General features: G+C 47.2%; 1 protein-coding gene and 1 non-coding gene across 4 annotated transcripts; one reads left to right on the top strand and one right to left on the bottom strand.

Moving 5' to 3' along the window:
• Positions 1 to 489: 489 nt before the first annotated feature.
• On the bottom strand, positions 490 to 26654 carry HMOX2 (heme oxygenase 2). Of its 3 annotated transcripts, XM_059898128.1 has the most exons (7): positions 26532 to 26649; positions 18973 to 19094; positions 5341 to 5467; positions 3305 to 3422; positions 2445 to 2936; positions 1374 to 1500; positions 490 to 1284 (listed from the first exon to the last, which is right to left on the bottom strand). In XM_059898128.1, exons 3-7 carry the CDS (start codon positions 5424 to 5426, stop codon positions 1157 to 1159), a joined length of 951 nt encoding a protein of 316 aa, XP_059754111.1. In that variant the 5' UTR covers positions 5427 to 5467; positions 18973 to 19094; positions 26532 to 26649; the 3' UTR covers positions 490 to 1156. The 3 variants fall into 3 exon arrangements, with proteins under 3 accessions (XP_059754111.1, XP_059754110.1, XP_059754109.1); XM_059898127.1 differs by lacking the exon at positions 18973 to 19094 and having other exon boundaries at positions 26566 to 26654; XM_059898126.1 differs by lacking the exon at positions 18973 to 19094.
• On the top strand, positions 12106 to 12212 carry LOC132350073 (U6 spliceosomal RNA). The gene has a single exon (XR_009497827.1). It is a non-coding gene; the product is annotated as a U6 spliceosomal RNA (small nuclear RNA).

Below are 26654 nucleotides of genomic sequence, written 5' to 3'. Positions count from 1 at the left end.
CTTAAGCAAGACAGAGGCACTGGGGTTGAGGCTACTGGGGGTGGGCAGGCAGCTGGGCCCGCAGGTTCTGGCCGGCTCTGCCTCTGCCCCTCATCTGACTTGTGAAGGCAAGTGGGCTCGGTCAGTTATTGAAAAAAGTGTCCCCACCATTGAACCCTTTTCTGAGTAAAACTTTCACAGATCCTCAATATATAAAACCGGTAATAAATTCCTATTAAAATAAATACTTCATTTCTATGTTAGACAATGAATTATTATATAATTATATGCTCTTATCTTAGTTATTAAAAAAAAAATTCAAAAAGTAGGAAAACTCCAAAGCACTCTGAGAATTAGAAAACCACGGGACCACATGGACTTTAAGGGTCTTTGTGAGATGGTCACAGTGACTCTGCCCTGGAGAGGTGCGCTGCTGGAACGTGACCAGCAGTACTGGGAGCACGTGAGGGGCTGCCAGGGGCCATCGAGAAGGATGACATCACACCAGGAAGGAGGGAGGCAGCTGTCAGAGTCCATTTTATTGAGTGCAGTAGCATTTCCACAGGTCAGAGGAGACAGGCCACGGGCAAACAGACCCCACTCAGGTTTCTGCTTGAGAGGCATGAGGACTGGCTACCCAGGACGGAGCTCCCAGGGCCTCTGAGGCAGGGTGCGAGCCTGGCTTCTGTCCTCTTCCTGGCCCCCGCCCCCAGGAGAGGTCCTGCAGAAGAGCAGCCACATCTAGGGAGCCCCCCAGACCCCAGGGCTATGGGAGCCTGAACTTGCTAGCTACCCCACTCCCAGCAGGGGAAAGATACCCACCTAAATGCCGACACGACGAGAAAGAGCAGAGGGAAAGAGCCTTGGGGTCAGAGGTGTGGGTGCCCCGGCAGCAGAGCTGGTTCCAGAGGCCCAGGCTGGCCCGCTGAGCTGCGCTGGCTGCTCCTGCTGCCATGGCCTGGGGGCTGCAGGGAGGGTGGGCCTGCACCCAGGTCAGCATTTGGCCCGCAGGTGGGATGCTGACAGGCAAAGGCTTTAGCATCTGGCTTTTACTGGTTGCTTGTTTTCTCAAGCCCAGCATTAAAAAAAAGTCACCTGAGGTGGTAGTTTGGTCGTGGGTGGAGGTGAGGGCGGGCCAGTGGTCAGGAGGAGGGTGCCAGCGTGGGTGGTGGGTCCTTCACATGTAGTACCAGGCCAAGAGGCCGGCAGCCAGGGCCACGCTGGCGGCCAGAATGAACTGGAGGCTGGGCTTGCTCAGTACAGCCAGGACTGTTCGGAAGGGGCAGCTGCTGCCCTCCAGGGCACCTGCATGGCAGCACCAACAAGGGACATGGCATCAGCGGGGGACACGGACACAACCACCCTGGGGGGAGCTCAGGACACACGAGACCTACCTTTGTCTTGTTTAGCAGCGTAGTAGGGGCATTTCCGCACATCTCCTTTCCCATCGTGCACAGGGAGCCCGTCCTCCAAGGTCTCTTTGGCCAGCAAGGAGCCAGCCTGGTCCAGTTCACTGAATATCTGCAGGTGCAGAGGATCGACGGCCATCACTGGACTGCGTATCCTCTGTTTTCAAAGAAAAATCTCTCTCCCCCGGACACAGAGGGAGCTGGAGCAGGCGAGGCTTGCTCAGGAGTGCAGAGCAGCAGCCCCAGTCCGTGCCCCGCCACCGAGCTCTGGGAGGTGTGGCCGCACCTGTGCTGCCCAGACTGACAGCCCACAACTGAAACTACCAGGGAACAGATAGGAGGAGAAAGCAAAAGCGCTGCCCCAAGACACTGTGTGAGCACTGGTACTTCCCTATTTCCAGCTGCTGGGTATTTTTAGCAAGAAACAACAGAAAAAGAGGAACATGGGAGAATGAGGCCCTGACAGGGCTGACCTAGCCTGAGTGGCCCTCAGAGGCCTGCTGAGATCAGAATAGAGGGCTGCCAGGCCTGTGGTCAGGCTGGCGCTTCACCACCTCCCGTGGCAACTTTCCTGGTGCTGAGGGCTGGGCCTGGGCTCTGGACACAGAATCAGCCTCCCCAGACTTGGGCCCATCTAACAGCTACTTGTAAACTGAGTCATTCTCACTCTCCTTGATTCTCTCCCTGAACTTATCAAGTAGGACTTTTCATAGCAATCCTTGCTAAAAAGGGGAAACCCATTCCTTAAGACCAGGATCCTGGGGTGAGAGGGAGGGAGATGGCTCTCTCCTTCCCAACCCCTCAATGTGCTGGGGCCTCGCCTTCCCAAAACACAACACACAGGCTATCAAACAAGGCAGAGCCATGACTGGGTTCGTGCTCTCTGGCCTGTTTGGTCCCTTGACTTTCTCTTGGGCAGGCTGTAGCTCCTCTGTCCTAGCGCACTGATGCCCATTTGGGCAGCTCCTCTGTCCTAGTGCACTGATGTCCATTCAGGCAGACCCAGGGCGGCCCCCCGCGGTCAGAGGCCCCTTCCCGCCTGACCCCTGGCAGTACCTGCATGTTGTACTCGAAGGCCTTGTTGGCCTCCTCCACGATCTTCTCTTTGGTCTTCAGGTTCAGGTCCAGGGCGTTCATCCTGGCCCGGTAGAACTGCTTGAACTGCTGTGCATTGTCCACATTCTCAAACAGGTAGAACTGGGTCCCTTCCCCTGTGCTGGGGAGTTTCAGGGCCCGCTGGGCCACCTTCTTCAGCACCTGGCCCCCTGAGAGGTCCCCCATGTAGCGGGTGTAGGCGTGGGCCACCAGCAGCTCTGGTTCATCCTGCCCCACGTAGTGGATCCGCTCCACGTACTTCCGGGTGGCCTCGGAGCACTGCGCCTGCTCCTCCCAGTCCTCACCATAGAAATACTCCATGTCCTTGATCAGCGCCGCCTTCCGGTGCAGCTCCGTGGGGAAGTACAAGGGGGCAAAGGCTGGGTGGTCCTTGTTCCGGTCCATCTCCTCCTCAAGTGCCGAGTATGTGAAGTACAGTGCAGTGGTGGCCAGCTGCCGAGGGCGATGGGGAGACCATGGGAAAGGGGGACCTTGGCCGGCAACTCCCGAGCCCACTGCCCACACTTCTGAGCAGCTGTAGACAAAGGCTCGGGTAGCACCCACCTCCATTCCCCAAAGGCCTACTTTTATACAGTGAATTATTTCACATGCGCAGGAAGCTTTTGTTTCTTAAAGGAATGACACGGTGAATTCTTTGGAACATGGATCACTTCCTTTACATCACTATGTTATTCCACTTAAGACATGAAACCACAGCCTGACGCTGAGAAAGCATGGGAGTATGGAGAAAGGCTCCAGGGGGGCTTCCTCATGGGACTAAGGCCCCCAGCCCGACCCAGTCCATGACCTAGGGCACAAACCTTAAACAGCTCCTTCCTGATGTTGCCTTTCAAGAAGTCCTTGACAAACTGGGTGTTTTCTGCCCGGTCATGTGCTTCCTTGGTCCCTTCCTTCAGGAGCTCGGAGAGGTCCACCATCCTATGGAGAGAGCATGCGTGTGTGAATTAGCGCTTCCCAGCTCTAGGCTGACCACTTGCTGAGCTAGAGGCAGAGGCTGCTCAGAAACTTGATTCCAGCCTCTTACCAAGAAGCACAGGGCAGGCAGACGTGAGTCTGCTCCAAGGACTTGGGAGACGCTCTGGATGACTGTGACCTACTCCTCCACAGTGTCTGTGTCTCTCTGAACCACCCAAATGAATGATGCTTTGCTTCTGTGGCCCCCTAGTGCCCGAACAAACACACACCTCTAATCCTACCACAGCGTGTGCTGGCTTCAGGGAACAGACAACCTTTGGGAATGTCTCTCCCGGAATCCACACCACTGAGAAGGACTGACCGTGCATCTCCTGGGGTGGCCCTGCTGCTTTCCTCCCACCTTGGACCCACAGTGTCTTCAGGATTACATGTGGCTGGGTCCAGGAGTAGGAGGATGCAAATGAAATCAAGGCCGGGGAGGTTAGAGCCAGGACCTAGGTTTGTGCTGCTTAACAAAATTATGCAGGATATGGAGTGGTGCTGACAGATGCCAGTAGCCAGTACCAGACAAGGTGGAGAACACGCTGGGTGGGGGCTCACGTGCGTCCACACAATCATCTACTAGAGCGAGAAAAACTTGACCTCTTGAAGCCCAGCCTCTGTTGGCTTCTTTAGGAGACTGGCTCATATCACTCATGTGCTGACAATATTTATTATTAGCAATTATTTCAAGATATAAAAAAAGAACTTTGCTGGAACTCTACTCACTGCTCTGTGGTGACCTAAATGGGAAGGAAATCTAAAAATGAGTGGATATATGTATATGTATAACTGATTCACTTTGCTGTACAGCAGAAACTAACACAACGTTGTAAAGCAACTATACTCCAATTAAAAAAAAAAGAACGTGAGATATATACATAGATAGATAGATAGATATATACACACACACACACATACACATATATGGAATGGAATATTACTTAGCCACAAAAAATAATGAAATAACGCCTTTTGTAGCAACATGGATGGACTTGGAGGGCATTATGCTAAGTGAAATCAGAGAAAGACAAATACTAAATTCCACTTACATGTGGAATCTAAAAAATACAATTAGTGAATATAACAAAAAAGAAGACTCACAGATATAGAGAACAAGCTAGTGGTTACCAGCGGGGAGATGGAAAGGGGGAGGGCAATATAAGGGTACGGGACTAAGAGGTATAAACTACTATGTATAAAATAAGCTACAAGGATGTATTGTACAACTCAGGAAATACAGCCAATATTTTGTAATAACTATAAATGGAGTATAACCTTTAAAAATTGTGAATCACTATACTGTACACCTGTAACTTATATAATATTATACATCAACCATACTTTGATAAATAAATATTCAGAAAAAAAAAAAAAAACTTTGCCAATGACAGGGCTACAAGGAGAGGCTAAGAACAATGAAGAACAGGCCCAGGTAACTAGAGGCTTTGAGTGATGAACTGGTCCTCCCCAGAAAGGAAAGCCCTGAAGTTAGAGTTGCTCCCACATTCGAGGGGGTGGGAGACACTGGAAAAGGTGCCAGCTTTGCCTCTGATTACCCTTTCTCACCCCAGATGACAAAACGCTTAGAATTTTAAGAAGAAAAAAGGACCAGGAACACCATCAAGTTCCACTATTCAGCATTCCTAGCAGTGCCCGTCCTGCCTCCTCGTATGATGGAGATGACGGTGAGAAGGAGCGGGCAGAGCGCTGAGCAGCCCAGGGTGCCATATGCTGTCTCTGCAGTGCCAGCCTGGTGTCCGGGGACCACAGCAGCATGACCCTGACCACACCTGGTGCCTCCAGCACCTGAAGCCAGGTGTGCTGGGCATGGCAGGCCCTGGGCCCACCTGACTCAACATGGCCAGCCCCCATCGCTCACCTGGTGTGGTTTTCTTTTTCCGGGGCCCCAGAGCTCTTTTTCTCTGGCTCATCCACCCCCTCTGAGGTCTCCAGTTCCGCTGACATCGTTGCCAAGTGTGGTTCTTCCTGCTCTCACTACTCTGGTCCTGCAGAGACATGAGGAGCAGGTGATGCGGCGCCCACGACAGTCACGTCCCCCAAACACCTGCTGGTTTTGCTCTTCCCTGAGCAACATAAGCAAGGAGTCACCCACGTGCCTCAGGAATGTTTTCGTTAAAAATAAAGCTTTGCCGTTACTGGGACTATATCTGCATATGGACAAAATACGGACAGTGGTGATAGCATTATATTGATGCTGAACTTGCTGTTTTTTTTAATTGCACTGTGGTTAGTTAAGAGAATGTCCTTGTTTTAGGAAACACATACTGAGGTATTCACAAGTAACAGGGCATACCACCTGCAACTTATTGTCAAATGGTTCAGAGACAGAGAAAAAGAGCATGCGTGCATGCGCGTGTGTGTGTGTACAGGCACGTACATGGAGGGGGGAGGACACACAAGTAAAGCACATGAGGCAAAATGCTGATGGTAAATCTGGATAAAACATACACAAGAGTTCTATGTACTATTCTTACAACTTTTCTGTATTTCTGAAATTATAGCAAACTTAAAAGTTATCCAAAACATAAAATAACAAAGAAAACATCATTTTAAAAAAAAGAGCAATGCAGCAGCTCTCAGTGCGGCAGCAAGCTCATCTGAGCCAGCCCAGCCTACCTATTAGAGGCAGGTGGCCCTGTGCAGAGAGAAGCAGAGAAGCACACAAAGTGGAACGTCGAGCCAGGCCATTCAGAGCAGCTCTGCTTTAAAGCAGAGCTGCTTGAAAGGCCCCTGACAACCTGCATCAGCTACACTGAGTCACCACGCAAGCAAACTGTCCCCAGCCCACTCCAGACTCTGCCCAGCTGAAGGAAATAACAAATTAGCCAATCGGTGCCTGCTGCTTGCTGCCACAGCTGAGCCTTCGTCAGCCAGGGAGATACGGCCCCAGAACACAACAAGCTCACCCTCCACCCTGGCAGTGCAAAGGGGTGGGAGCCCATCTGGGAACTTTCCAGATGAACAGCAGCACAGCTGCACCAACAACTAACAAGGTAACGCAAGACCAGGGCTACCAACTCAGGCCAAATCAAGCCAAGAAAAGAAGAGACCTTAACTTTCTACCTCAAGCAGCATCTACTTACTGAGCATTACTGAGCTCTATCCAGAAATAGGTACTTCTTTGTTCAAGGAGAACAAAGAAGTATAAGAAATGGTCTTTGAAAGGTATAAAGAAGGCATAAAGGTCCTTGAAAGGTATAAAGAGTAAAAAACAACCTCTATCTCACCCCACAGATACAACCACTGTTAGTATTTTGCTAAATATCCTTAGTTTTCTCTAGATAACATCTTCTTTGTTATCTTTGGGGATATTATAAGGCATGGTTTTGCTCAGCAGGATCTTTCTGAACCTTGTCTCACCTTTAGATTTAGTATTTATACAATGGGATTAATGATAGGAAGGATTAAGTGAGAACATGGAAGCACAGTGCCTGCCACTTGGTAAGCACTCAGTAAATATCAGATATAATGGTTTGTACTTGCCCAAGAACACTTAGAAAATAGCAGAAAGTTAAATAAGCCAGACAAAGCATGGTACCATTTCTATGTACAATCTTTAAAAAAAAAAAAAGGTTCAGTTCATAGAACACAGTGGAATGGGGGTTGCCTGGGAGTGGGGGCAATGGGTAATGGCTGGTAAAAGGGTACAAATTTTCAGTTATAATATGAATAAGGTCTGAGAAGCTAATGAATAGCATGGTGACTATAGCTGATAATAGTGCACTGTGTAACTGAAATTTGCTAAGAGAATAGATCTTCAGTGTTCTCACTTAAAAAAAAGGCAGGGGCTTCCCTGGTGGTGCAGTGGTTAAGAATCCGCCTGCCAATGCAGGGGACACCGGTTCGAGCCCTGGTCCGGGAAGATCCCACATGCCGCGGAGCAACTAAGCCCGTGCGCCACAACTACTGAGCCTGCACTCTACAGCCCGCGAGCCACAACTACTGAGCCCGCATGCCACAACTACTGAAGCCCGTGCGCCGAGAGCCCGTGCTCTGCAACAAGAGAAGCCACCACAATGAGAAGCCCGCACACCACAACGAAGAGTAGCCCCCTCTCACCGCAACTAGAGAAAGCCTGCGCGCAGCAACGAACACCTAACACAGCCAAAAATAAATAAATAAAATAAATAAATTTATTTTTTAAAAAAAGGTAAATATGTGAGGTGATGGATGTGTTAACTTAATTGTGGGGATCCTTTCACAATGTATGCATCTACCAAATCATCATGTTGCACACTTTAAACAATTACAATTTTGTTTGTCAATTGTAACTCAATAAAGCTGAAGAGAGAAAAGAAATAGCAAAATATAGAAAATGGGACCTTCTTTTGACTCCAAATTAGATACACTGTCCTCTATCAAAGTGCTGGTGACGGTATGGTGCAGACCATCAACAACAGATGGGATCTGGGGTGGGGGAGAGGAAGTGCCTCTAGATCAAGCAACAATATGAACAAAGCTAGAAACTGGACAGTCCACAGAGATGGTGAAAGGCTGCCCAGCTATGTGTCCTCTTTGAGGGGTCAAGGTAGACTCTGCCAACTGTGGAATAAGCCCCACATAGCTTCCCCCAGCTTGTTCATACTGACCCAACTTTACAGACTTCTTTTTTGGCCACACCACGCGGCTTGTGGGATCTTATGGGATCTTAGTTCTCCAACCAGGATGGAACCCAGGCCCTCAGCAGTGAAAGTGTGGAGCCCTAACCACTGGACCGCCCGGGAATTCCCCAGACTTTTAAGAAAGAACATCTGAGCTCCACTCCCTTAGGGACCCTGAGAGCCACAATTTGTCCCCAGCTGCTCGGCACTCAGACTGCAGAGAGGAGAGGGTGCTGAGATGAGAGTTCTAGGCTTCCCAGAGGAGAGAGGCTGCAGTAAAAGGCCCCAGAGGCTCTAGGCAGGTGCACGGCCACACTGAGGACACGCCCCAGGCACCTGAAGACTGCAGCCCCCATGCTGCTTACAGGAAAAAACTAAAATCAGGCAAAGACAAGAACAAATGCCATTTGGTTGCCTAGGTTACCAACTGCAGTAACTTAGGTAAATTCCTCCACCTGATCATCATGCTGCACAGCAGTGACTATATGAGTGATTAAATCTGACCATTAACTGTTTTACTTGATGATAACTGCACATTCTGGGAGGTGTAGTCACTTGAGCAACAAGGCTTCTGCTTCTCTTAAAAACACAGAGGAAGGGAAAGCCAGCTTTCCTCCAGTGCCTGTCGTGGCATTTTTTTTCTCAGCAGCACTTTATTTGTTCCAGTCCCCCCTCAGGCACACCCTCCGCCCACCCTCTTCAACCTGGTCCTGCCCAACAGCCCCTAATTCCCTCCTCCCAGCTCTCAGGAGGCCCGACTCTGCCCCCAGGGGCAGGGCCACAGCTGTCTGCTTCACTGCTGTAGCTACAGGGCCCCAAAAATAACAGGCTCTCCATAAACACTTGTTGAACAACAAATCCAAAAGAAAGAAGGTGGGTGTAATGAGTGCCGCCAACAGTAGGCATCTGTGGCCAGCAAAGCACACTCTGCGGTCCACTACTTCAACAGGTTCTAAACTCAAAACACGGTTTAAGGATTTTGCTTTGAAAGAAGGACAGATACCAGCTTATTCCATCCCAGCGGCAAGAATACTGAGTCCTTACGCAGGCTAAAAACTCCATCTGGCAGGGAAGGAGAACACTCTCAGGAAGGCTCAGTTAGTACATTCAACCCACACAGGCTCGGTGCCAGGAAGAGAGCTGTGTCCATTCTTGAGGCCTGGCCACGGTTCCTCAAGGGAGTGGCCTGGGGTGCAGCATTCAGGAGCCACCTTGCACGTCAGAAACAGAAATCACTTCATTCTCTGAAAAGCTACGTGGCCAAACTTGGTCAGGCTGACTTCTACACTCAAATCCTTTTTTCTTTGTAGGAACCACTGTAATCCCTAGAAAATCAGAGGCCAAATCATAAATGTGGAACCTTTCTAGACTTCAACCTCTTGTTATCAACATGAAGCTGCCCCAACCCCCCAACAAAAATGAAAACAGAAAGATCCCAAAATATTCCACTGTGGGAAATACACTTCAAGAAGTATTAATAGTAATCTGTACCAAAATGATAAGTAGCCATACTATGACGTTTGAAAAAAGTCACACAGCCTAACAATACAGGGCAGGGCTACTCAAACAACAGTAAACAATGGAATCCTGGCACCACAGCAACAAGTTGACTGGGTTCTACCCCTGCATAAAGAAGTCTACATAAACTTCTTTGTTAAAAAAAGGCCCCCAAACACTGACTACAACTATCTACAACTAAGTATACTGATGGTGACAGAAAGGGAATTTGGAAAACTATGAATACTTGTTACTTGTTGGACTTTTTAGCTAACTGGCTCCTTCTTTCATATAAAGTGGCTCAATTCTCTTGAAAGGGGGGAGGGAAAGGCATGGGAGAAGGGAGGGACAGAGAGAGCAATTGGACCAAGGAAACCAGCTAAGACCCTGTACCGTACCAAGTGGTCACCAGGAAGTCCCCTGGGCCCTTTACTTTGCTCTTACTAATTCTAGAAAGGTCGATTTGCCCTCTCTCTCTCTTCTACTTCCAGAAAACTGTGACTCTCTTTATAAAATCTACTTCCACAACTCCATACTTCCTGTACTCCTAGCTGTTCACCTGATCACTACTGGTTTTCACTCCCACACCTGATCTGAGAGAAGTGGCAACAACGTCCCGATCACCAATGTTCCCTCCTGTGGACCTAGCCCAGCAGATCCACAACACTCATTTCAAAGCCTCTGCCCTGGTAAATGACAGGCTCAAGACTCTAGGGCTTCTGAAAGAACAGTCATGTTCAAAGACGTTAAATCCTCCTCCACAGAGACTCACGTCAGCAAATCTCAGGTCAGTCAGCCTGGGACACGGCTGCCAGATGGAAACATAATCACCACTCCTTCCCCACCTGGTGATCCCAAAAGACATAGTGGAGACTTCATCCGTAACAATTCTTTTTTTCATTCCCATTCTTTTTCTTTGCCCAGGAAAACCACAACTGAGGGAAGGGGGCAGGTTGCTGAGCCTGGCCAGAACTAGAGAGGAAGGAGGGGGGAAGGGGGAGGAAAGGCAGGCGACCAGCTCCCTGAAATTAGAACAGTCCTCCTGCCTGACTGGAATTGACAGTGACCAGCTATCAGCTACCGCAACTCATGGGATGCCCACAACATGAGCTAGTGTTGTTTTCCCACATACACAGAGGAGGAAGCAGCCAGAGGGAAGGTGAGCGGCTGCTCCCTCCCTACCGAATGGCTTCCTACTGGGCACCAGAAGTCCCTGCCTGCCTCCTAGAAGGCTGCTGGCGGCTCAGAGTTCAGTCCGGTCTAGAAGTGGCGTCACATTTATAAGAGGTGATTATTCTTCAGCTTCCACAAGTGCCATCAGCCTGTTTCCCACCCCATTAAGCTAGAAGCATCCTACAAGACAGATCAAGACTCCCTCATACTCTGAATTTCTCAGAGTCCAATACCATGTTCCAAATCATGTACAGCACAGCACCCTGAGGAGTCTCCATCCTGAGCTGTAATTGTTGCCAATGCATGAATGAAATGCCTACTGACAAAACGAGCTAAATGAAGGGGGCGGGTGAGGGGTGACAATAAAATATGGATTAAATTCTAAAACACCAAGTAAAATAATAAAAAATTTAGTTGGGTACTACGCCTCTGAATTAAATGGTATGAAATCTAGTTTTATTTTCCTTCAAATCTGACTCCTTCCCTCCCTCCTTCCCTCCTTCTCCCCACCTCCACCCCTCTTTCTGGTGGTCTGGTTTTTTTCTAACTAATGACTTGTTTATAATTCCCATGCCTCTGAGCTGGCCAAGGCCATTCTCACCTCACAGGGCCCAGCTGGGTTGTCACCTTCGTTTAGGGGCCAGTGTTGTGCTTTTTCTGCTGCTCCCCCAGAGTCCTCTCCCAGGGCTGCAGCAGCCCAGGGTCTCCCCCGTAGTCCCCGCCCCGGGCTGCTCTCCCCACATCAGAGGTGGACACTGACTCCCTGGCCCCTCTGACAGCACCACACAGGCCCAGTCCCGCGTCCTCTCTCCCCTTGCCCAGCAAGGCTGCTCCTCACCCGCCAGCCTGTGAGGGCAGGCGCCTCAGCAAGCTCTGACTCCTTTTCTTAGCCAGTACTGCTGGTAATGAGGCCTCTGGTTTCTTCTGTCTCAAGGTGCCTCTGGTCATTGGTACAGCTTTCTTCCCAGAGCCCATGGAGATGTGTTTGTGTGTTTTCCACTCTTCTGGCTGAACTAATACCTTTCAACTGTATACATCTTTGTCTATGATCTCACCCCACCCACATATTGTGACATTCAGGAGGGTCATAGTTAAAAACGATGCATCACCTCTCACAGAAACCATGTACAATATGTGCACCACAAATGTTTTCAGATGATAAACACAGAATACAAGAGTCCAAGACACCCCCTTTCCTGGACTATAGGATTTGTTCCTTCTCTACATCCCCTTTTCACCTTTGAGAATACCTGTTTCTGTTGAACAATCCCATAATCAGGCCAAGTCAATTCTTAATGGTGCCACACACTCCTATCAGGCAAGCCTCGGCAGATATAAAGAAATGGGTTGTTGTGCTTGCTTCGGCAGCACATACACTAAAATTGGAACGATACAGAAAAGATTAGCATGGCCCCTGCGCAAGGATGACACGCAAATTTGTGAAGCATTCCATATTTTTTCCAATAAAGATGTTAAAAAAAAAAAAAAGAAAGAAAGAAATGGGTTGTTTACCCATCATGCAAGTTCTTTTCTGAATATCTGTCTACACAAAAAGAGTAAATTCTAACATCCTACTTCTAACCCTATATATGATCTGGGGAACAAACAATGCTAGGGCTACTGTGGAGGAAGAGGGAGCAGGAGGGAGGAAGCCAGGGGGCAGGAAGGTGCCATCTCTTCAGAGCCTCCAAATCTCTCTGGCTTTCTCCATTTTTCACCTGTAAAATGCAATGAATATCTGCCCAGCATTCAATAAAAGACTATTACTAGGATCAAATAGGATAATGACTATGAAACCACTTTATAACAAATGTTAATGTTACAAAAGGAATTGAGAATGAACTCAGAACTGTTTACTAGCTGGTCTACCCTAGGAGACACTCCTGGTGAGCTTTTTTCAGATGCTAGGACACCAGGAAATTCTCAACAGGGGGAAGAAGCCCTGTTCCCGGATGCAACGTGGAAATAAACTTGCTCTCCTTAGCACTGTTTAAAATCCAGTATCTATAAGCGTAAACCCTGCACCAAGGGCCAGTTTTGCACCCCAGCTGGCATATGGATGTGAAGAGGAGGTGCAACCTGTTTTCTGTAGCAAATAGCCTTGACAGTCCCTGCGCTGCTCCCAGACCTCAGGGAGGGCTGGAATGATGCAGGGGAGGGGGGAGCTCAGTGGACCTGTCAGTTTACAGGGGCCACTTTTGGGCTCCCACTAACTGTTGATTATTGCTCTAGATCCAGCTCACCTTCGGGAATGGAAAGGTAGCTGGGCCCTGCACAAAGGGTATGGTCTTTAGAGTTAGAAAGATCTGGGTTGGAGTTCCAATGCTTAGTAGCTCCATGGCTATAGGTAAGTCATAACCTTCTGAAGGCTGAGTTTCATCATCCATAAAACTGGGTAACAAAACTCTCTCTGCTCCACATTCTCGAGTGTGCTGTGAGGACTAAATGAGCTAATGTGTGCACAAGTGCTTCATGAAACTCAACGCTGCTCAAATGCTGATGATCTCTTGAGAAAGTTGTTGGCGAAAATGGGCAGCTGGGTGATTCTGAAACACTGAGGAAGAAGGTGAAATTTGGTGAATCCATGGGTAATTCTGGGCAGGTCACACCTGAGGACTTCTGACTCCACCCTCATCCTCTGACAGTGTCAGGAAATGGGAATTCCTGCTCTTTCTGAGGTGAGACCTGTGACCACTGAAGCTAGAAAATCCACACTGCAGATGCTGCTCGATGCTAGCTAAGCTGGAGGTTGGGAGCGGTGCACAGGGTTGACTCGGCTCTAACCCTACAAAGCAGTGATAAGAGGGGCCTCTCAAAACCCTGAGGAAACCACATCATCTAGATCAATACCTTCTGAGTTTGTAGAATAAATGACCTGAGGTCTCTGAACTCTGGTGCAGCCACACCTCAGGAAGTCTTACACACAAGCTTCACCCACTTCATTTTGATCACTGGGTGAATTCAATCCCACAGTTCATTGAATGGATGACTATTAACCTCTTGACAAAGAGCAAGTTCAGACAAAGAATCCTGGAAAAGTGGGGAGTCCAGGGACACAAAGCTCTTGCGTCAGATTTACTCAACACACACCTGCACATTTGGGCAACAAGCAACCAGAAAGCAACTAAGGGCACTAGCCTCTTAGTAACCTCAAAAACTGGCGTGATTCAGGAAGTCCAAGACTTCTCTGGCAGGCTTTTTTCACTGTGGAGGGGTGGGCTCATCTCTAGCACATTCTAATACAGCTGAGCAAGAATTCAAAAGCAGACACTGGGACGAAACCTGAAACACTGAAAAGAGCAGAGAAGAGGCCAGAAATCTACTGCTGCTGGCACCAAAGATGCCACTTCCTACTACAAATGAAATAAATACAACACCTGCCCTGTTCCCTGAGTGCCACTGGGTCTCAGGGCTGAGAAGACAAGACTCTTCAGTCCCATGAGAAGGACCTGGAGGGGTGGGGGCTGAAGTACTGACTGACTTCTAAAATGGTTAGGCTGGGATTTTATAAGAACAAAGCCTAGGCACCAGACATCTACAGGGCTGGTTGTAACAGAGTAAATGCTGGTGGGTCATCCCCATCAAGCAAAAATCATTCCAACTTTGGAACAATCTTGAAAGCACGTGTTCTGTGGGTTAAGTGGTCAGCCACATTTCCTTTCACTCAGGTGTAACAACTGTCACCTGTGACTTCAGCTTCTCTCATAAATGATGACTACAAATAGCATTTGGGAATTGAGGGAGAGAGTGGATGATTAGGATGCTTCTGCTGAATTTCCATTTTGGAAAACCTAGAAGTGCTATGGGCTCCCAGGTAATTTCCTCTGTACAAACAGGATCGACAGAACCTAAGCAGCATCCTTGCAGGGACCAAAGGCCCTCAAGTTCACCCAAGAGAGGGTGGTGCAGAGGAAGAGCACCAGACTAAAGTCTAACAGATGTGGACACACCAGACTAAGTCACTTTCGAGCAGAATCCCATGACTATGAAGGAACTAAGATCAAGAGAATTAAGTAATATGGTCAAGGTCACTCAGAGTAAACAGTGGAGCTGGGACCAAACCTGAGTCCTTCTGAATGCAAGGTGATTCCTCCTGTGTCCCCAGCTAACCCTCAGTGGTACATGAACGTGAAATTAGTAGGCTGTCACGACAGACTACTAGCAACATGGAAACTGAGGTTATATTACACTGCATTTACGCTCACAGTGGAGGGGTTTGCTAAACCACTGAGTGCCATTTGTTTTTTTAGTATGAAAAGTGAGCTCAGTCCTATGATTTCTGAGAAGTAAATGCTCAGGCTCCCATTTGAAGATTCAGAAGCTGCTGCTGCCCATCCCCACAACTCTCATCTTGGCTCACTCAGAATACAGGGCAACCCGAGAAGGCTGTCCCCTGGCGAGCCCTGCTTTTGTTGAGTAACACGGCAGGCCAAGGCTGGAGATGGTTGGTCCCAAGGGGGAGGATGGCGCCCACTCCATCCCCCCACCCCCGCCACCACTCAGTGCCTGGAAGGAAGCAGCCAGATCTGCCAGGTCTTGGTGGACGATGAAGCCAGAGGCCCTGGGGCATCCCAACACCAAGAGGAAGTCACAGTAGAGTCTGCACATTTCTATAGTACCTATTACCATAGTAACTACAGAGAAATAGAAGACCTGGTTTTAAGAATCTGAAAGCGTGTCCTCCCTGTGTTAAGTGTCTAAGACCTATTCAGTCCTATCTTTCTGTCTACTGAAAATACATCTGCCTTTGAAACAGTAGTGTGATGGATAGGAAGGACATCAACATAAACTTCTTATAAGATTAGCAACTCCACAGGCCAAGGCATTGGTCAATCTAATGAGGTGGCTCCTCTGTCTCACTGTGGACCTGTTTGGGATCTTAACATATTTCCACAGGCCTACAGAGTTAGGTATCATTCTCAGGCTTTTTCACGACTGCCTAGATTCTGGCAGCAGGGGAAGGGGTGGGTGAAGTGGTGGCAAGGAAACAAGCCCTGAACAAGAACTGGCAACTCCAAGAGGCTGGCGCTGTCCTCACAGGCTTGCGTCTATGGTGGCAGGGGACCAGCAGCAATAGCTACTGGACTTGCTTAGAGTAAGAGGCTCGGCTTTCCCAGCGTTCCCAGCAGGCCCTGCCTCCACTGGAGGAGCGGTCAGGAGCACAGAGCAGGCAGCCTGCTGCCACTCGACTCTCTGGTTCCCTGTACTAAGAAATGAGGCAACAGCTCCTAGGAATGGGGGTGCGCAACTGTTTTCCTCCCTCAGTATATCTGGCCTATTTGTACATGGATGAAAATGTCCCCTAGGAGTAGCCAGGAACTAGAGGGTAGAAAAAATATACTGTAGGTGATGTGAAGTTATCAGCAGTTAGTTGTAACAGCAGCCCTCTCTTCCACTCTAAAAAGCATCCAGAAGGAGAGCTGACTTATAAGGATAATCTTTAACTCAATAAAACTTATATTTTGAACAACAAAATATTCACAAATTTCACTGTTAGTAACAATTTACTTGCAACACCCCTCAAAATCATACTTGAAAGGCAGAAAAATCAAGGTGGCACAGTGATTACTTAGCAAAATGCCCTCAAACTCTTTTTCTAGATACTCTAGCTCTTCCTTGAAGCCTTCTTGGATCCAAGGTAAGAGATAACAGATCATCACACATTACTCTACCTGGTCTGTCCGTGAAATTTCCACAGCCATGTGCATTAGTTTCCTCACCAGGACAAAGTGCCCAGGACACAGCCTCCCCATGCAGTAGTCACTGGCAGTAACTCAGCATATGTATAAACGTGACTATTAACTTAGATACAAATATAAGTATTTGTATTTCGGTATACATCCTATGACATGCAGGCCAAATCCCTCCATCTCAAAGTTTCTAGAAGATGGGCTCAACAAGTCTAACAGCAGCCATACGCACAGAAGTCCTATCTGCACAGCACAATGCTAATGTGCTGACAGGACACCAAAGGAGTTGAGGCAATGACTGAATTGCATGATGATCTCTAGAGCCGGCCTATGGTAGGCGCCCAACAAACCTGACCTGAACTAAGCCCAGCCAAGAGAGAATCCACTGCCACACACAGGCTGAGAGGCAGCATAGGGCTGTGGTCAAGGCACAGGCTCTAGTCAGGCAGGACAGAGAGAAAACCCTGGTTCTGCTGCACACCTGCTGGGTGGCCCTGGACCAGCTATCTCTCTGAGTCTCAGTTTCTTCATCTGTAAGGATAGTAATAACAACTCTGCAACGTAGGTATAAAAATTAAATGAGATAATTTACTTATAAAACTGCCATATAGTATGATGTTGATTAATAAACTAAATAAAGTGTCACTTAAAGTTAACAAATGTTCCTGTATACTTTTAGTTAAGAAATGGAAAAACCCCTGTCTCTATGAAAGGCCCTACAGGTAGCATCAAATCTATACTGGGGTCACAGACTGAGCTGAATGCTCACTGTAAAGAACCTCTGTTTTCATTCTGATAACACTAGATACCAAGAAAGGAACAGAAAAACCTTGGAATTTCTAGCAAAATAAATTTTGCAAAGGACCTAAAGGAAGATAATCACCAGAGTTCAGTTCTTTTAAGGAGGCTCTGAACATGAGTTACGTGAAGCCCCTCCATGCCACAGAGGGTCAGGCTCGGGGACGGGACATGTTACTGTTTTGTTTCTTTAGAGCAGCTCATCACTGTAAATAAAAGTTTAGGTAAATGAAAAATGTACTTGAATATTCTGATTTCCATTTAGGTCTCTTGCCAATCAATCCCTAACCCAGCGGTTCTCAGATGCGGGCCGTTTTATCCCTCAAGGGACATTTGGCCATGCCTGGAGACATGTTTGGTTGTCACAACTGGAGGATGGGCTGTGCTACCGGCATCCAGTGGGTCTGAGGTGGGTCTGATGCTGCTCAACATCCCACAGAAAGCACAAATGTGCGTACACACACACACACCAATAACAACAATAATTATCCAGCCCAAAGCGTCAACAGCACCAAGGCTGAAAACCCTGCTCGAACCTCTCATCCCTTCATCAGTTTACAGAGACAAGAAGAGCTTTGTTTTCACGCTAAGCCTCACACCATCCATCACACCTTCATGAAATATCCTTTACAGAGATTTCTGGGAAAACTGAATTTCCACCAGAAAACAGAAGAGGTTGTAGGTGGGGCAACTTGGCACTGCCCACAGATGACAATGAAAAGGGTCACAGTACCTTCCTGGGAATAGGACTGATTTGTATTTAGATCGCTAGGAGGCAAAACCTTTAAAGCAGGCTCAGTAACAAAGCCAGGCAGAGGTGAAGCCCTGATAGAAATGTGCTCACTGACTTCTTGGAGGAATAGAACATAAAACTGGGAGAAAATCTAATTATTATTTATCAGTCTGGTGTCTGACTGACAAGTAGGCTAAGGATGAGAACTAAGCTCTACTACCAGGTCTGCGCTAGCTAGCTGTATTACACAACTGCCCTGGAACTCCAACATCCTCATTTATAAAATAAGAGGCACTTCTCAGTGAGCTGCAGGGAAGATGGTATTTAACAGGAGGCAGAGCAGGAAAGACTGTGGGCTTCCCCCACCCATTTCAGACAGAGCAGCTCCCCTATTCCTCTGAAAATGGAGTTGTACTGCTTCTAAAAATAAGGTCTAGATAACAATGAGCTGGATGATCTTGGAGGCATGCTGTTACATTAAGAGCTACCTAAGTAAGCCTTTCATGATCTATTACAGCACTTGTATTCTGTTACAGTATTTATTTGTACACGTCTTTTTTCCAGATTATGGCTCATTTATCTTTGTCTCCTACTGCCCAACACAGGGTACCTACCTAATCAGGGTTTGCTGAGTGAATAGACAATTTCCAGAATGTAAGGTTTTCTCAAAATCAAGGTATTCTCAAAGAGCAGATGACAAAGAGAACATTTAAAAGTGAATCCCAGAAATAAGAAAAATGGCTAGCTAGTGAGTAAGCATCTTTGAACAGCATTTTTACTGCAGAAATGTCTACTGATGGAGGGTGGGGGGTGACACGGGCCTTGTAGGGGACCAAGCACATGATGCTCTGTGCTCAAATAGCTCACTGAAAGAGAAATGTTGCACTGCATTGGTTTTAAACTGGCTTCCTGACATTCTACAGATACAGCTATTGACCACACACCTTTTAGATTTTAAGGACTTTGAAAGCCTGATTAAGAGCAGAATACTGCCTTACCTTTTTTTTTTTAAAGAAGTGGATAGGCGGGACTTCCCTGGTGGTCCAGTGGTTAAGACTCTGCACTTCCACTGCAGGGGGTGCGGGTTTGATCCCTGGTCAGGAAACTAAGATCCCACATGCTGCGCAGTGCGGCCAAAATAAATAAATAAATGGATAGGCAAAATTTTAACAGTCCAGGTAACAAACGCTTACCAGCACTCCTCCACCCCATGCATGCACAAACCACCAACCCTTCCTGCTGTCCACCTCTGTGAAAACCCTTTATTCCCCCAGTTGGCTTTAGAGAAGGGATTTCACAGCAGCATTCTCTTCATGTTCGTTAGTCTAGGGAAGGGGTCAACCTTCTTTTAACATGCCCTTATCCTGTCTTTAAGCACATTTTGGAGGAAATACACCAAGGCATTAGGTTATTATTGCAAGGGGGAAAAGCAAAATGCTACAGTGACCGCAATTTACCAAAAAGAAAATTAAAAAACAAACAGCATTTTGCCACTGTAAAACAAATAACTTCCTGTTCCATGAGGCAGCCTGCACAAAATACATAAATTAAAGATACATGAAATGGGTGCCTGTAATTCCCAAGAGGTCTCTAGAACTGATCAAACATCACTGTCACCACTAATCATTATCGAGAGGAAACTCAAATAGCCCAGAACATCTACTGCTGACTAAGGACCTGATTAGGCAATAACGAATGAATAACTAGGGGGAAAAAAGGTAGACATGATGGCGAGGGCAAATGTCAAGAAAGGCAGAGAATCATGTGCTCCAGGGCTTTAAGAGGTATGCTCACCCCTTTTCCCAAACCAAACCCTACACAGAAGGCCAACACATGGAGCAAGTACAGTGGAGCATCCACAGTTAAAGCAGTCAGGGCAGGTGGGGGGCGGGAGCTCAGCTCCTCCTCCGCCCTCAGGAGCCCTGAGCTCAGCATGCTTTGCTGGCTGTGGTCTGGGGCAGCTAGGGCACTCACTCTGAAACAGACGGTTTCCATTTCCCGCCGTGTGTGCTAAGTGACGGCAGCTCTAGGACAGTCTTTTAGGTCTGCATGTCCAAAGCAGCAGAGGGAAGCTGGTCTTGAATTAGCCACTGTTCACAGACCGGCCCGGGGCTCCCTCCACTCTTTCATACCTTGTTTCCAACAGTCTAGTAGTTTCTGAAAAACGTCCTGACCTTCCAAAAAGCATGTGATTTCTGTGCCAACTCACCCCCTCCCCAACACTCCTACTTGGCTCTACCTCTGTATCACAGACAGGTACACATTCTAATCGGCTGCACTCGACTATAAGGTCCCTGAGGGCAGACCTGGAGCCTTACCCACACCAGTCAGGTAAGGGCACTTTAGCTGCCCCACTCCTGGGAACCAGATTAGACCACTGTGTACGTGGGAACATGCTGTCCTTTGCATGAACACTCAAGTATGTCCCATGACACTTGATGTTTGGTAGAAGGCTGCTTGTTTACAAAGGAATCCTACGGTTTCTGTCTCTAATCTTCCACGGAAATACCTCCTCATCTGAAGATACAAATTCACAGACGTGCACTTCTGAAGATGGGTAGCAAGGGTATTCGTCAGAATATAACAATCATTAGCCTTTTGAAGTTGCAAATCCCTTTGAAAATCAGATGAAGACTTCAAACTCTCTCTCCAGAACAATTACATATTTAAAAAATGTTGTCTATGCTATTCCAGAGCAACCACAGGCCCCTGAAGTTCACCTGTGGACCGAGAATTCAGCTTAAGAATCCCTATTCTAGACGAGTTACTTTATGAGAGACATTCCTTTTGTGGGTAATATGTTTTCAGTAAAACCCCTTAATGCTTATTCATTGAAGAGGGGTTTCCCCTCCTTCCTTCTTTTCTCTTCCTACTCTGTCTTTTACCTAACCCAGAGGGTTTCATTCAAATTATCATCCTTTCCACTTCTCAGCTCTTCACTTTCTTGACCTCGCAGAATACTGAGTGTCAAAACAACAATCAAACCGTACAAAGTGAATTTACTGTTTTGCGCCTCCTCAAAGTGACTGCCAACCCCCTGTGAACAAGGACTGCTGGGTTTGCTGTTGTTTTTGTACATCCCCTCAGTGCCAATAGTCTGCACACCATAGAGGCAAGACGTGTGCCAAATGGGCAGATAGATAGCTTCTTTGTCCTTCTACCTGTAGGCATTTGCACTTGAATGTGTTGACTTGAAAATCTGGGCATAAGTCCCGGAAAAGCCACATGCAAAGGGAAGAAAGCGTAACCTAGAGCAGCCAGTCACCCCACTTTGTTCCTTCTGGGTCCGCCAGTAAGACTTTCTGCAAACACAAAAAGTGTTACAAAACAAGACAAACATGACACTGAGCCCAGACACTTAGAAATTTTGCTGAGGCTGACAAAAACCCAAGTGTGGCAGAGGAATAGTGTTTCTGTTTATTTGTTTTTGTTTTTGAATATTTTGGGTTTTTGGCCCCGAGGCATGTGGAATCTTAGCTCCCCAACCAGGGATCGAACCCACAACCCCTGCATTGGAAGGCGAAATCTTAACCACTGGACTGCCAAGGAAGCCCCAGAATAGAGTGTTTTAAAAGTTATTTTCTAATTAGTGGGATACCTGTTACTACTAAGCAAAGAGAAGGCATGACTCTCCCCTTGCCTTCCTGTAGAAAATCAAGGGAGTAAAGGTTTAATGCCACTTCATTACGTCTGCTTTTCTCATCTGCCTTCAAACACTACTACCTAGCCCCCCCTCCCAACCCACACTCAGTTTTGCTCACTGATTCTTCCCCTTCATCTGCCTGCCCTCCTCCAAATTGCCCTGGAAATAGTTCCAGGTGACAACAGCTCCTCTGCAGCAGCTCCTAGTGGTCTTGCCAGAGAGAACAGCAGATCCAGTACTAAGGAAGGCATGTGACATGCCATCTTATCATCAACAAACATTTATAATGCTCATGGGCTCTACGACTACAAAGAGGCCTAAGATGTTCGGGACCTCAAGCAGCTTTCAACTGAGAAAGAGAGAGAGAGAACTAGAAAAAATAAATAACATAACAGGTGTATTATATTATAAATGCTAACTGTGCAGTACAGACAACAGTGCTAAAGATGGAGCCTTATGTTCCAGATTTTCCAGGACAGTTCTGACTCAAATATCCTGTCTCACCAACTCCTTCAGTATACCTGTATGCTCAGACTATGGGTCCCACTGTTTGGCATAATAAATACGATCACCCCAGTGACTGAGGAGGCAGGTCAGCCAACTAGATTAGCTAAAAGCATGATGGCAAATTGTTTTAATCATGCTAGCTCCTTCCCACAGCCCTGAGGTAACTGCGGGATTGAATATAATACAAGACAGTGAAACTTGAGGCTTCCAAGACTGAGAGCGCTCACTGGGAGAAAGGCAAGAAGCTGTGAGTATTGAGAAAAAGTCAGGCTGGCGGGGTGCTAGACACCTGCCTCTTTATGCCATTCTTCCCCAAAGCCCTTTTAAAGTTACTGAGAACTATGACAATAATTAGGCTTACGATATTCCTGGGAAGGAAACAAATCTATTCGTGTGACAAAAATTAATTTTTCCCCTAAGTAGAGAGAAAAGAATATCCACTTGCTGGGCCTCTGGCAGAAAAGCTGACCGCAGTCACTGTGTGCAGCAATCCGCCCTTTCTGTCCTCTCTGCTGTCTCCTTCCTCATGTATGCTGTCGCTTACTTCTCTGCCTTCCTACCAATCTACTCCCTCTTCCATCCAGCCTGGGCTTTAGACAAGGAGGCCCCAGACAAGAATCACATGGGAAACTTTAAAAACACATGTTCCCAGGCCCAACCCCAAACTTAGTGAAATAGAAAAGTTTGGAAACCCCTGTCTTAGATTGAAAAGCAGCATTCAAGGCACTCAAGACTTGAAGGTTCATCAAGTATTAACCTCATTTTTCAGACACAGAAACTGCAGCTCAAGGGGTTTAAATGTTTTTCTCATGATCAAAAATATACCACAGCTTCCTTTTTGGGGAGAAACAAACTGTTTATTTTTCACTCTTTCTAATATAAATTAATATGTATGTATTTGGATACACATACGCACATGTAAAACAACATTGTCTAGTGTTGAATAGTTGTTTGTGAGTGAAAATAATGGTTATAAATTGATTAATCAGCTCAATTTTGTACTTAACAATCCAATCATTTTGAAGTGCAAACGAAAAGTTAGTGTATATGTAGACTTTCAGAGAGAGAGATACTTAAGCATACATTTGAAAAAAGAACCCTCCTCAACATCACATCACTGAACAGCAAGAAGACACGCAATCTGATGCAATTCCTACTCCAAAAGCAGACTAAACACCCTTGGATTACTATTAAAATATTTGATTAAAAGAAATATATCACATAGGGAAAGGCACATTTGCTAAAAGCCTTTTAAAATTACATCAAAGCAACATTAAAACCTGCTCACTGAGAAGAGCCTCATGAATTTAACAGCTGTTTTGAAATGCCTAGTTAAGGTTTAGAGTATTACCTTGTAAAGTCTGACTACAGATGTGGTTGATATGACCACCCAGAAAGAGTTCCTGGCTCCACTGCAGTCAGCCATGATCGCAATTTAGATGCAGTCCTCTGATGGGCTGATTGTAAATATATTCCCTTTATAATAGCTATGCACCTCTAAATTATCTATAGTGAACTCCAAAACCATTGTTATTCTTAATGGAAAGACACTGGTCACACAGAAAGGATTTATGAATAAATGTAACTGCATATCCTGTAAACATATGTAACATTGCTAGAACAGACCATCAGTTATGGGCTGCTGTATTTCAGTACTGTGTGTCAGATTTATTAGAAAGTTGAAAAGAATTTAAAGCCAGCTGCCTTCATTAGCTGGCTTTACAATGTGTAATATAATGGGAGACATCTTATGGTAAATAAATGAAGTCAAGAGGGAAAAGTAAACCTTGGAGTGAACTATCACAGAGCACCCGAGCGGTCACCAGAGTGAAATAACTCCCATATAAAAAACAGGAAGACCTCAGCATAAGCAGTTATATTAACTGTTCCAATTAAAGATATGCCCCCCCCCACTCTCTCTCATTGCTGGCAAGAATTAATCAGTAATGGCACTGCTTCTCAGCAGGGCAAAAATACCCTGAAAGACTATTCAGATTACAATAAAAGGCAGAGCTTTCATCCTATACTTTTACACAAACAAACCTAACAAATATAATAAAGTTAAAAAGCAAATAACCTTCACTGTGTTCAACACAAAAGGAGATGTGACCCAGATCTCTTAATTCTCCCATTAACTAGTATCAGAAAAAGAGACTGCATTAAATGTCTATTTATAACTTTTTAGTTAACTATGGCCAATAATATACAAGGAGGTAATGTATTGTTCAAATTTTTCATCTTTCTCTCCAAGGAGTTACAAACTAAATTCCGAATTTTACACTGAAATATACAATTCCAATTTTCAAAAATATCTTCCTCCTAGAGGAGTGATATTTCAGTTTTTGGTGCAAACCTGATACAGAGCCCAACTATCCTATGAAGAGAGTCAGCTTTTAAAAAGAAACCAAAAAACCAAGGTAGCCCAAAGGCCCCAGCTATTTTGCTTTTCAACAGACTCAAGGAACGGTAAGCCAAAGGCAATGAATACTTTACTTTCTGTAATTCACCTTCTCCTTGGCATTGTCATTTCTGGAGTAGCTCATACTCCTGACTCTGGTGACTCACAGCATATCATCTCATTGGCCCAGGCAAAGGAAAAAAGGAAATCAAGTCAGACAATGCGGGAATCACAGATTTTTCCTCTTCACATCCCCAGTCCGACGAGGTCACTCAGTAAGTGTGTTTCCAAGCTCCCTCGAATTCCCATACCCCGACCAGTATTTTGGCGTAGGTACTGTATTTGAAAACTTTTCCCAATTTCACCAAGTAAACTGGAAATGCCCAACTGAACTGTGAGCTCTTGGTAAGCTTGTGATGTCTTGTCTTGTGATGTTTCTTGAAAAAAACATAATGAATAAAGCACAGATTTAGGGACTTCCCTGGTGGTGCAGTGGTTAAGAATCCGCCTGCCAATGCAGGGGACCCGGGTTTGAGCCGTGGTCCAGGAAGATCCCACATGCCGTGGAGCAACTAAGCCCGTGCGCCACAACTACTGAGCCTGCGCTCTATAACCCGTGTTCCAGAACTACTGAAGCCCGCACACCTAAAGCCCGTGCTCCGCAACAAGAGAAGCCACCGCAATGAGAAGCCCACGCACCACAACGAAGAGTAGCCCCTGCTCGCCGCAACTAGAGAAAGCCTGCGCACAGCAACGAAGACCCAAAGCAGCCAATAAATAAATAAATATAAAATAATAATAATTTTTTAAAAAGCACAGATTTACTCATTTATATTCCTTATCCTCCTCCTCACAAAAGAAAACCTAAAAATTTTAATATGGCAGTTAAAATTTTAATCAAAACACCTGGTTAATGCCTAACAGAAATTCAAATACATAAAACCAGTAAGCTCCCTGTTTCCTTCTACTTGGGAGGGCAGTTTAGGGGGAGAGGGAAAAATGTCTAGTTTAAATAACATAATCCATTTCCAATCTCCATGGCTCTCTTTAGGAAAGAGCATGGGATCTGGGAGCAGACCACCAGGAACAAGACCACCTGTGCCATCTTCTTGATTGTGGGATGCAGGTTAAATCTCTTAACTTGAGATTCATCATTAAACCCATTTCACCTGTGGGAGAACTATCAACTCACAGGGTTTTGTTAGGGGCTGAGAGTGAGAGGGCTTCCTGAACTGTAGAGCACCATAGGATGTTTATATTTTTTCAGTCATGCTCCGCCTTGTGTGGTTCACAGAGCCATGAATACAAGACAATAAGGATGAACAGCCACAGGCCACAGCAACCGGTTCATCAGAAGTCACTTAAATGACATGACACAGGCCTTGTGCAAAGACTGTGCAAGGCGGTCCTGGCAGCTTTTACGGGACAATTAATACACCTAGGGCACTGCGCTTATGAGGTGACAGGTAGACTCCCTGCCAGACTAACCGGTTGCCCCTGACGTTGGTCCCTCGCAATCTGGCGGCCGCGGGTCACTCCGGAAATCAAGACAGTGACTCAAAGGACCCTACGGACCAAGGTGAGTCAAGAGCAGGAAGGGCAGAGCCCCGGCCCACGCCAACAGCCTGGGCACGGCTCTCCGCCGCCAGGCCAGGTCTGGGTCCTCGCCGGCCCAAGGTGGACAGATGTGCAGGCTGGTCGGCCAGAGGCTGCAGGCCCCGCGGGAACGCCAAGTCCGCCCGCGGCGACCAGGGAGTCACCTCCCCCGGGGCACAACTACTCGAACCCGCGGCTTAGGCCTCCCCGGGCCTGTGAAACGCCGTCTAGGAAGCGGGGTCCCCCCGCTCGTCCCCTCCGGGCCGCCCCACGCCCAGGGCCCGCCAGGGCTCCCTCAAGCGGGCGCTGGGGCGCAGCGGGCCGTGGCCGACCGAGCCCAGCTCCCGAGGGCCCGGGCGGGCCAGGCCCGCGGAGGAGCCCCGAGGGAGGTGCGGCAGCGCATGGACACTCACCGGCCGCGGACACTCACTGGCCGTGGACACTCACCGGCCGCAGGTCAGGTCCGCCGCCCGTCAGCGCCGAGTCCGCGCGTCGCTCAGCGCCGCGGCCGCCGCAGCCAAGCAGGCAGCCCGACG

The sequence above is a fragment of the Balaenoptera ricei genome, chromosome 15, assembly GCF_028023285.1.
Source record: "Balaenoptera ricei isolate mBalRic1 chromosome 15, mBalRic1.hap2, whole genome shotgun sequence".
Classification (NCBI taxonomy): domain Eukaryota; kingdom Metazoa; phylum Chordata; class Mammalia; order Artiodactyla; family Balaenopteridae; genus Balaenoptera; species Balaenoptera ricei.
This window is presented reverse-complemented; position numbering and strand designations above follow the sequence as displayed.